Source organism: Phyllobates terribilis, unplaced genomic scaffold, assembly GCF_046119375.1.
Source record: "Phyllobates terribilis strain yellow unplaced genomic scaffold, ASM4611937v1 Scaffold_2__4_contigs__length_985480577, whole genome shotgun sequence".
Taxonomy (NCBI): Eukaryota; Metazoa; Chordata; class Amphibia; order Anura; family Dendrobatidae; genus Phyllobates; species Phyllobates terribilis.
Window position 1 is genome coordinate 932,521,896 of NW_027362762.1, and position 12,738 is coordinate 932,534,633.

Genomic DNA, 12,738 nt, shown 5'->3' on the forward strand with positions numbered 1-12,738 from the left:
TACAATGCTGCCATATACAGCCCCCATAATACCAATATAGAGTGCTACTACAATACTGCTATATACAGCTCCCATAATACCACCATAGAGTACTAATACAATGCTATATACAGTCCCCATAATACCACCATAGAGTACTATTATAATACTGCCATATACAGCCCCCATAATACCACCATAGAGTACTAATACAATAGTGCTATATACAGCCCCCAAAATAGCACTATAGATCGCTAATACAATACTGCTATATACAGCCCCCATAATACCACCATAGAGTGCTAATACAATACTACTATATACAGCCCCCATAATACCACTCTAGAATACTAATACAATACTGCCATATACAGCCCCCATAATACCACCATAGAGTGCTAATACAATACTGCTATATACAGCCCCCATAATACCACCATAGAGTGCTAATACAATACTGCTATATATAGCCCCCATAATAGCACCATAGAGTACTAATACAATACTGCTATATACAGCGCCCATAATACCAATCTAGAATACTAATACAATACTGCTATATACAGCCCCCATAATACCACCATAGAGTACTAATAGAATATTGCTATATATAGCCCCCATGATACTACCATAGAGTGCTAATACAATACTGCTATATACAGCCCCCATAATGGCACTATAGAGTACTAATACAATACTGCTATATACAGCCCCCATAATACCATCATAAAGTACTAATACAATACTGCTATATACCGCCCCCATAATACCACTATAGATTGCTAATACAATACTACCATATACAACCCCCCATAATACCACCATAGAGTACTAATACAATACTGCTATATACAGCCCCCATAATACCACAATAGAGTGCTAATACAATACTGCTATATACAGCCCCCATAATACCACCATAGAGTGCTAATACAATACTGCTATATACAGCCCCCATAATACCACTATAGAGTACTAATACAATACTGCTATATACAGCCCCCAAATTACCACTATAGAGTGCTAATACAATACTGCTATATACAGCCCCCATAATACCACCATAGAGTGCTAATACAATACTGCCATATACATCCCCCATAATACCACTCTAGAATACTAATACAATACTGCTATATACAGCCCCCATAATACCACCATAGAGTGCTAATACAATACTGCTATTTACAGCCCCCATAATAGCACCATAGAGTACTAATACAATACTGCTATATACAGCGCCCATAATACCAATCTAAAATACTAATACAATACTGCTATATACAGCCCCCATAATACCACCATAGAGTACTAATAGAATAGTGCTATATATAGCCCCCATGATACCACCATAGAGTACTAATACAATATTGCTATATACAGCCCCCATAATACCACCATAAAGTACTAATACAATACTGCTATATACAGCCCCCACAATACCACTATAGATTGCTAATACAATACTGCCATATACAGCCCCTTAATACCACCATAGAGTGCTAATACAATACTGCTATATACAGCCCCCATAATACCACTATAGATTGCTAATACAATACTGCCATATACAACCCCCCATAATACCAACATTGAGTACTAATACAATACTGCTATATACAGCCCCCATAATACCACCATAGAGTGCTAATACAATACTGCTATATACTGCCCCCATAATGTCACCATAGAGTACTAATACAATACTGCCATATACAGCCCCCATAATACCACTATAGAGTACTAATAAAATACTGCCATATACAGCCCCCATAATACCACTATAGAGTACTAATAGAATACCGCTATATACAGCCCCCATAATACCACTATAGAGTACTAATACAATACTGCTATATACAGCCCCCAAAATACCACTATAGAGTACTAATACAATACTGCTATATACAGCCCCCATAATACCACCATAGAGTACTAATAGAATAGTGCTATATATAGCCCGCATAATGCCATTATAGAGTACTAATACAATACTGCTATATACAGCCCCCATAATACCACCATAGAGTGCTAATACAATACTGCTATATACAGCCCCCATAATACCACTATAGATTGCTAATACAATACTGCCATATACAACCCTCCATAATACCACCATAGAGTACTAATACAATACTGCTATATACAGCCGCCATAATACCACTATAGAGTACTAATACAATACTGCTATATACAGCCCCCATAATACCACCATAGAGTGCTAATTCAATACTGCCATATACAGCCCCCATAATACCATCATAGAGTACTAATACAATACTGCTATATACAGCCCCAATAATACCACTATAGAGTGCTAATACAATACTGCCATATACAGCCCCCATAATACCACCATAGAGTGCTAATACAATACTGCCATATACAGCCCCCATAATACCACCATAGAGTGCTAATACAATACTGCCATATACAGCCCCCATAATACCACCATAGAGTGCTAATACAATACTGCCATATACAGCCCCCATAATACCACCATAGAGTGCTAATACAATACTGCTATATACAGCCCCCATAATACCATCATAGAGTGCTAATACAATACTGCCATATACAGCCCCCATAATACCACCATAGAGTGCTAATACAATACTGCCATATACAGCCCCCATAATACCACCATAGAGTGCTAATACAATACTGCTATATACAGCCCCCATAATACCACCATAGAGTGCTAATACAATACTGCTATATACAGCCCCCATAATACCAATATAGTGTGCTAATAAAATACTGTTATATACAACCCCCATAATACCACCATATAGTGCTAATACAATACTACTATATACAGCCCCCATAATACCACCATAGAGTACTAATACAATACTGCTATATACAGCCCCCATAATACCAATATACAGTGCTACTACAATACTGTTATATACAGCCCCCATAATACCACCATAGAGTACTAATACAATACTGCCATATACAGTCCCCATAATACCACCATAGAGTGCTAATACAATACTGCTATATACAGCCCCCATAATACCATCATAGAGTACTAATACAATACTGCTATATACAGCCCCCATAATACCACTATAGAGTGCTAATACAATACTGCCATACACAGCCCCCATAATACCATCATAGAGTGCTAATACAATACTGCCATATACAGCCCCCATAATACCACCATAGAGTGCTAATACAATACTGCCATATACAGCCCCCATAATACCACCATAGAGTGCTAATACAATACTGCTATATACAGCCCCCATAATACCACCATAGAATGCTAATACAATACTGCTATATACAGCCCCCATAATACCAATATAGTGTGCTAATAAAATACTGCTATATACAGCCCCCATAATACCATCATAGAGTACTAATACAATACTGCTATATACAGCCCCCATAATACCACTATAGAATGCTAATACAATACTGCCATATACAGCCCCCATAATACCATCATAGAGTGCTAATACAATACTGCTATATACAACCCCCCATAATACCACCATAGAGTACTAATACAATACTGCTATATACAGCCCCCATAATACCACCATAGAGTGCTAATACAATACTGCTATATACAGCCCTCATAATACCAATATAGTGTGCTAATAAAATACTGCTATATACAACCCCCATAATACCACCATATAATGCTAATACAATACTACTATATACAGCCCCCATAATACCACCATAGAGTACTAATACAATACTGCCATATACAGCCCCCATAATACCACAATAGAGTGCTAATACAATACTGCTATATACAGCCCCCATAATACCACCATAGAGTGCTAATACAATACTGCCATATACAGCCCCCATAATACCACCATAGAGTGCTAATACAATACTGCCATATACAGCCCCCATAATACCACAATAGAGTGCTAATACAATACTGCTATATACAGCCCCCATAATACCATCATAGAGTGCTAATACAATACTGCCATATACAGCCCCCATAATACCACCATAGAGTGCTAATACAATACTGCCATATACAGCCCCCATAATACCACCATAGAGTGCTAATACAATACTGCTATATACAGCCCCCATAATACCACCATTGAGTGCTAATACAATACTGCTATATACAGCCCCCATAATACCAATATAGTGTGCTAATAAAATACTGCTATATACAACCCCCATAATACCACCATATAGTGCTAATACAATACTACTATATACAGCCCCCATAATACCACCATAGAGTACTAATACAATACTGCTATATACAGCCCCCATAATACCACCATAGAGTACTAATACAACACTATATACAGTCCCCATAATACCACCATAGAGTGCTAATACAATACTGCTATATACAGCCCCCATAATACCATCATAGAGTACTAATACAATACTGCTATATACAGCCCCCATAATACCACTATAGAGTGCTAATACAATACTGCCATATACAGCCCCCATAATACCATCATAGAGTGCTAATACAATACTGCCATATACAGCCCCCATAATACCACCATAGAGTGCTAATACAATACTGCCATATACAGCCAGGGCCGGCGTCAGCACCCGGCGCACCCGGGCAAATGCCGGGGCCCTGAGCAGGCAGAGGGGCCCACTGGCGGTCGCGCACCCCGCTGGGCTATGGGCGGAGGAGAGCGGTGTCAGCGCTCGCCCTTCTCCGCCGCTTGCTCAGGGCCCCGGCAGCTGGATACTTACCTCTCCCCGTGCCTCCGCAGATCAGCTGTCTTCCTGCTCTGCGCTCCCTGGTCAGAGGGTGCGGTGACGTCTTTACACCGCGCCCTCCCCTGAGCCGTCACAGGGAGCGCTGAGCGGGAAGACGCTGACAACGCTGGAGTTCGGACCCGAGCAGCGGGCAGCGGGCAGCAGGTAGCAGGTGAGGAGAAGGGAGGTGAGTATTTGATTTTTTTTTTTTTTAATGTATGGAGGCATGGGGCAGTATAAAGAGAAGGGGGGGGAGGGGGTGGCATCCTCCATGGAGCATTATAAAGAAAGGGGGGGGGCATCCTGCATGAGCCATTATAAAGAGGGGGGGTGACATCTTGCATGGGGCAGTATAAAGAGAAGGGGGGGACATCCTGCATGGGGCAGTATAAAGAGAAGGGGGGGGGGAGGGGGTGGAATCCTCCATGGAGCATTATAAAGAAAGGGGGGGGGCATCCTGCATGAGGCATTATAAAGAGGGGGGGTGACATCCTGCATGGGGCATTATAAAGAGGGGGGGGGACAGCCTGTATGGGGCATTATAAGGTGGGGAACAGCCTGCATAGTGCATTATAAGGGGGGGGGGGTAACAGCCTGCATGGAGCATTATAAGGGGGGGACAGCCTGTATGGGGCATTATGTGGGGGGTAACAGCCTGCATGCAGCATTATATGGGGGCCAGTATCCTGTATGGAGCGTTAAAAGGGGACCGGTATCCTGTATGGAGCGTTATAAGGAGACCGGTATCCTGTATGGAGCGTTATATGGGGGCCAGTATCCTGTATGGAGTTTTATAAGGGGACCAGTATCCTGTATGGAGCGTTATATGGGGACCGGTATCCTGTATGGAGCGTTATATGGGGACCGGTATCCTGTATGGAGCGTTATATGGGGGCCAGAATCCTGTATGGAGTTTTATAAGGGGACCAGTATCCTGTATGGAGCGTTATATGGGGGCCAGTATCCTGTATGGAGCTTTATAAGGGGACCAGTATCCTGTATGGAGCGTTATATGGGGGCCAGTATTCTGTACGGAGCCTTATATGGGGGCCAGTATTCCGTATGGAGCCTTATATGGGGGCCAGTATTCCGTATGGAGCCTTATATGGGGGCCAGTATTCCGCATGGAGCCTTATATGGGGGCCAGTATTCTGCATGGAGCCTTATATGGGGGCCAGTATTCCGCATGGAGCCTTATATGGAGGCCAGTATTCCGCATGGAGCCTTATATGGGGGTCAGTATTCCGCATGGAGCCTTATATGGGGGCCAGTATTCCGTATGGGGCCTTATATGGGGGCCAGTATTCCGTATGGGGCCTTATATGGGGGCCAGTATTCCTTATGGGGCCTTATATGGGGGCCAGTATTCCGTATGGGGCCTTATATGGGGGCCAGTATTCCGTATGGGGCCTTATATGGGGGCCAGTATTCCGTATGGGGCCTTATATGGGGGCCAGTATTCTGTATGGAGCGTTATATGGGGGACAGTATTCTGTGTGGAGCGATTCGCCGGTTTCTGAGCTATTGTGGAATTTACAATAGATATCACTCATGTAATGTAAGAAGTGAAATCTTTGCATTGTACTATATATATATATTTCTCCGCCGTATCTCTGCATCATGAATCATGGTATGTGTTAAAGGGGCCCACTGAGACTCTTTCGCCCGGGGCCCAGAAAAACCTGGAGCCGGCCCTGTATACAGCCCCCATAATACCACCATAGAGTACTAATACAATACTGCTATATACAACCCCCATAATACCACCATATAGTGCTAATACAATACTACTATATACAACCCCCATAATACCACCATATAGTGCTAATACAATACTGCTATATACAGCCCCCATAATACCACCATAGAGTACTAATACAATACTATATACAGTCCCCATAATAACACCATAGAGTGCTAATACAATACTGCTATATACAGCCCCCATAATACCACCATAGAGTGCTAATACAATACTGCTATATACAGCCCCCATAATAGCACCATAGAGTACTAATACAATACTGCTATATACAGCGCCCATAATACCAATCTAGAATACTAATACAATACTGCTATATACAGCCCCCATAATACCACCATAAAGTACTAATACAATACTGCTATATACAGCCCCCAAAATACCACTATAGATTGCTAATACAATACTGCCATATACAGCCCCTTAATACCACCATAGAGTGCTAATACAATACTGCCATATACAGCCCCTTAATACCACCATAGAGTGCTAATACAATACTGCTATATACAGCCCCATAATACCACTATAGATTGCTAATACAATACTGCCATATACAACCCCCCATAATACCAACATAGAGTACTAATACAATACTGCTATATACTGCCCCCATAATGTCACCATAGAGTACTAATACAATACTGCCATATACAGCCCCCATAATACCACTATAGAGTACTAATACAATACTGCCATATACAGCCCCCATAATACCACTATAGAGTACTAATACAATACTGCCATATACAGCCCCCATAATACCACTATAGAGTACTAATAGAATACCGCTATATACAGCCCCCAAAATACCACTATAGAGTACTAATACAATACTGCTATATACAGCCCCCATAATACCAATATACAGTGCTACTACAATACTATATACAGTCCCCATAATACCACCATAGAGTGCTAATACAATACTGCTATATACAGCCCCCATAATGCCAATATAGAGTGAACAAAGAACATGCAGTATATACGATCTTGGAGTCCATATAAAACTGTCTTATGGAGCCCATGTGATCGGGCAGTCATGATATTTTATTTTTCTTTCTGTGTGTTATTGTTTGATATCTGTCTCTTGGTAATACATGTAACAATAAAGTGATCTATTTTTATACAGTATATTGGAGTGTAGTTGTTTTTCCTGGGACTGATATATGGGTTATGTTTATTAGTCCTGATATTCTGACCTGGAGAAGCTTCACAACAATCCAAATGAGATCGATTAGATAGAAAGAAATTAGATAGATAGATAATAGATAGATAATAGACAGATAATAGATGATAGATAATAGATAGATTGGCAGATATATGATAGATAGACAAATATACAGATATTAGATAGATAGACAGACAGCTCTGGCAAAAATTAAGAGACCACTGCAAAATTTTCAGTTTCTCTGATTTTTCTCTTTATAGGTATACAGTTAGGTCCATATATATTTGGACAGAGACAACATTTTTCTAATTTTGGTTCTAGACATTACCACAATCAATTTTAAACAAAACAATTCAGATGCAGTTGAAGTTCAGACTTTCAGCTTTCATTTGAGGGTATCCACATTAAAATTGGATGAAGGGTTTAGGAGTTTCAGCTCCTTAACATGTGCCACCCTGTTTTTAAAGGGACCAAAAGTAATTGGACAATTGACTCCAAGGCTATTTCATGGACAGGTGTGGGCAATCCCTTCGTTATGTCATTCTCAATTAAGCAGATAAAAGGCCTGGAGTTGATTTGAGGTGTGGTGCTTGCATTTGGAAGGTTTTGCTGTGAAGTAAACATGCGGTCAAAGGAGCTCTCCATGCAGGTGAAACAAGCCATCCTTAAGCTGCAAAAACAGAAAAACCCATCCGAGAAATTGCTACAATATTAGGAGTGGCAAAATCTACAGTGTGGTACATCCTGAGAAAGAAAGCACTGGTGCACTCATCAATGCAAAAAGACCTGGGCGCCCACGGAAGACAACAGTGGTGGATGATCGCAGAATAATCTCCATGGTGAAGAGAAACCCCTTCACAACAGCCAACCAAGTGACCAACACTCTCCAGGAGGTAGGCGTATCAATATCCAAATCTACCATAAAGAGAAGACTGCATGAAAGTAAATACAGAGTGTTCACTGCACGGTGCAAGCCACTCATAAGCATCAAAAATAAAAAGGCTAGACTGGACTTTGCTAAAAAACATCTAAAAAAGCCAGCACAGTTCTGGAAGAACATTCTTTGGACAGATGAAACCAAGATCAACCTCTACCAGAATGATGGAAAGAGAAGAGTATGGCAAAGGCGTGGTACAGCTCATTATCCAAAGCATACCACATCATCTGTAAAACACGGCGGAGGCAGTGTGATGGCTTGGGCATGCATGGCTGCCAGTGGCACTGGGTCACTAGTGTTTATTGATGATGTGACACAGGACAGAAGCAGCCGAATGAATTCTGATGTATTCAGAGTCATACTGTGTGCTCAGATCCAGCCAAATACAGCCAAACTGATTGGTCGTCATTTCATACTACAGATGGACAATGACCCAAAACATAAAACCAAAGCAGCCCAGAAGTTTATTAAAGCAAAGAAGTGGAATATTCTTGAATGGCCAAGTCAGTCACCGGATCTCACCCAATTGAGCATGCATTTCACTTGTTAAAGACTAAACTTCAGACAGAAAGGCCCACAAACAAACAGCAACTGAAAACCACCGGAGTGAAGGCCTGGCAGAGCATCAAAAAGGAGGAAACCCAGCGTCTGGTGATGTCCATGAGTTCAAGACTTCAGGCAGTCATTGCCAACAAAGGGTTTTCATCCAAGTACTAGAAATGAACATTTTATTTACAATTATTTAATCTGTCCAATTACTTTTGGTCCCTTTAAAAACAGGGTGGCACATGTTAAGGAGCTGAAAATCCTAAACCCTTCATCCAATTGTAATGTGGATACCCACAAATGAAAGCTGAAAGTCTGAACTTCAACTGCATCTGAATTGTTTTGTTTAAAATTCATTGTGGTAATGTCTAGAACCAAAATTAGAAAAATGTTGTCTCTGTCCAAATATATATGGACCTAACTGTATTTTTGAGTAAAATGTACATTGTTGTTTTAGTCTATAAACTACTGACAACATGTCTCCGAAATTCAAAGCTAAAAATTTTGTATTTATTTGCAGCAAATCATAAAGCGTCAAAATACAAAAAAAAAGAAACAGTGCTTTCAGGCCTCAAATTACTCATGCTTTAACTGTGAAATCAATATTTGGTGGACTAACCATGATTTTTAATCACCGCTTTCATTCGTCATGGCATGCTTTCCACCAGTCTTTCCATGCTTTCCAATAGAAAACTGTTCAGCGGGCTCTTCATTTTTGCCAGAGCTGTAGTTTACACACTGCAGTAGGAAAATCACACTGCATGCATCTGACTACAGCCACTATTATAATAATATACTGGATTCTACAATTAGATAATATTATACCTGTTTTCTTTTATCCAGCAATAATTGGGGCTCCAAAGACAAAAGTCTCCTCCAGGTCAAGATACCTGGATATCAGTTTTGAAGGCCCCTTTGTAAAGACTGATGGAAGGCCGATAAAGGAGCGATATGGGGAGCTGACTTACAGGGTGTTATACTGGAAGGAATCTGACCCTGCACATGTAAGTAATGTGTGATTGAGACCACTGGAGATAACAGAGCGCTAAACTCTACCATATCCTGCAGTCCTATAGACTGCTGCCCCGTTAGATCCCCGTGTGACATGCAGAAGTAGTGCTGTTGCTTCCAAAGCATCCAGCAACTGTTAAAAATAACACAAGCACAGGAGACAGGAAGTGTTGTGCTTCAGAAGCATTCAGCAACTAGAGGGGTCAGATAAACTCCCTGAACTAACAGTGCAGAGTATTATCGGGCAGGAAGATAAGGACTGAAAATAATTGTGTCACAGGGATCATCTCCCTCACCAAACCCTCCCCCTCTCCATCGCCATGCAGGATAAAGAATGCTGTGTACTATTGTGTCCTTGTGAAGGAAAAGCCTGTGGTTGTGTATTCATAGAAGTGTTCTGCTAAGAGATCTAATCTATGCTGAATTATGCAACTGAAGAGACTGTAATACTGTGCCTTGTGAAGAAACTACTGTATTGTTACTGGAGCCGGTAGCTCAAGAAACTCAGACTGTACTGTAATGAAGATTGTTGCTGTAATATTCCTGTATTGCACTGGCCGTGCTTCAAATTAAATTCCACTGTTAAACTGTTGAAAAAGAGACTCCTGTCTAATGCGTCTGGTCAGTAATTGAATCTATCGTGTGCCTGAGAGAAGCAGCAGCACATGGTCTATGAGTAATGGTTCCCCCAGGATTCCAAATAATTCATGAATCCCGTCTCGCCCCTATCTGAACCTAGCGGCGCGTGTGTAACACCTGCTCTCAGGATCATTTAGGATCCCAGCAGTCAGCAATCTAACCGGCATTTAGGTGATATCTTTCCTCCTAAGGGGAATCTATTGGCAGAGAATGACAATTTTTCCTTGTGGTGGGCGGCAGATGTCTAATTATCATGAGGGTGGGGTTACAATAAAATATATTACGACAGATTTAACACTGTGTGCAGAAAATATAGAATCACATGATTGACCGGGGCTGATGAGGACACTTCAGCTTCTCCTCCCTGCTCCCTGCACAGTGACCTCTGCACTGGCCACAGAGCATGCCCATTACACTCTGTTCTAGTCCATTTTGTACATTTTCAGTTTTTCATTCTGCCTTTCTTTACATTTTATTCCAGGTTTTACCTATAACTACAAAAGACAATACCGAAATCCTGCATGACTTAGACACGTGGACTGTGTACTGCGTGAAGGTCCAAGCCTACGTGCCGGAGTTTGACAAGAATGGCGAGTTCAGCCCGGTGATGTGCAAGCAAACCACCGAAGATGGTAAGAGATATACTAAACATGTTACACAGCCTTACACACCGACCTGTATACCTGGTGCCCCCCCAGGGAAAATGTCTGCCTGTTAATTTGGCTGAGGAGCGGAGTTATTACACTAAACCCCACCTACAGGAGGAGTCCTGCCCTGTCTCCATATGGCTTCTGGGCCATAGTGACGCGCCCCTGGGCCTGCTGCGTCGCGCGGCATCGCGCGCACGGGGGAGCTTACCCGGATCCGGATCAGATGGGGGTAGTAGTCTCGTGGCGGTGACCCGGTCCGTGCCCAGGGAGTCAAACTGAGTGGCAGCGTTTAGCAGTAGATGTTAGAAATGTTCGACTACGCCACCCGTTGATTGCGGCTATGAGGCCGCCGCTGCAGGGCAGACCGCTGAGGCCGGTGATATGGTTATGCAGCGTAGATGGTATAACCCCCAACGGGAGGGGTATGGCCTCAGGGCAGCAGATGAGGATGATAGTGGTAGTGATGGTGCAGCAAGGAAGCTCAGAGACGTGTGATGCAGTTTCAGGGTTTTTACTCACAGGTGTTGCTCCGGTCACTCCGGCCTTGAGTGACCACCCGAGTCGTGCTGCGTCCACCAGGTCTGGGACTCGGCCAACCCCCAGGCAGTTCCAGAGCGTGGTCCTGAGCTCCCCTCTCTTCCTTCCTACAGGCCGTCCTCACCAGGGACCCACCTATGTCCAGCTTCCTCGGGCCTTATGGGGCAAAACCTCTCTCCGGTTTTCCTGACCCTATGTGGCGTGCCTTCCTGGTGGATATGGCGAGGGGTCGCGCCAAAACTTGTCCACGACCTCCGGTTCCTGGCTAAGGATGGTTTGCCTCCACCAGCTTGGGATCCGGTACCTCACTGTGCCAACCCTTCACCCTTTTTGGTCACTCACGGGTTCTCAGGGATCCCTCTCTTCTTGTGCCTCTGGGCCTTTCTTCCTCCTCCTCTCCACTACAGGCCTGGCCCTGGAGCTGGGCCCAGCCGGAGGCACAGCTCCCTGTCAGCCCTCCTGGCTGAGCTCTCTCTCAGAACTCACTCCCTGAACTCACCCTGTTCCTAGATGGTGCCCACCTTATATACTCCCTCTATGTGTGAGCCCAGGTGACTAGCACCCAATGGGCTCCTACCTCTATGCCCAGAGCCCCTCCCCTATCTGCCCCTACACTACTGGGATGTTCCTCCCCCTCCCCACTCCAGCCAGGGACAGACACTGTCGTACCTGCACATTCACCTAGTGGGAGTACCATTGATCTGTCCCCCGGAAATGGGGTGAATGTAGTGCATGCAGCCTACTGAGCTCAGTCCCACACTCTATCCTTACCCGGGAGTGG

At 43.1% G+C, this 12,738-nt stretch overlaps 1 protein-coding gene across 2 annotated transcripts in view; it reads left to right on the forward strand.

Moving 5' to 3' along the window:
• Positions 1–12,738, forward strand: part of LOC141237463 (interleukin-10 receptor subunit beta-like) — a 59,780-nt gene that overhangs the window by 27,077 nt on the left and 19,965 nt on the right. For both annotated transcript variants that reach the window (XM_073668344.1, XM_073668343.1), the window contains exons 4-5: positions 9,964–10,124; positions 11,252–11,402. In XM_073668344.1, coding sequence (XP_073524445.1) covers positions 9,964–10,124; positions 11,252–11,402 — 312 coding nt within the window. The remainder of the gene's footprint in view (positions 1–9,963; positions 10,125–11,251; positions 11,403–12,738) is intronic.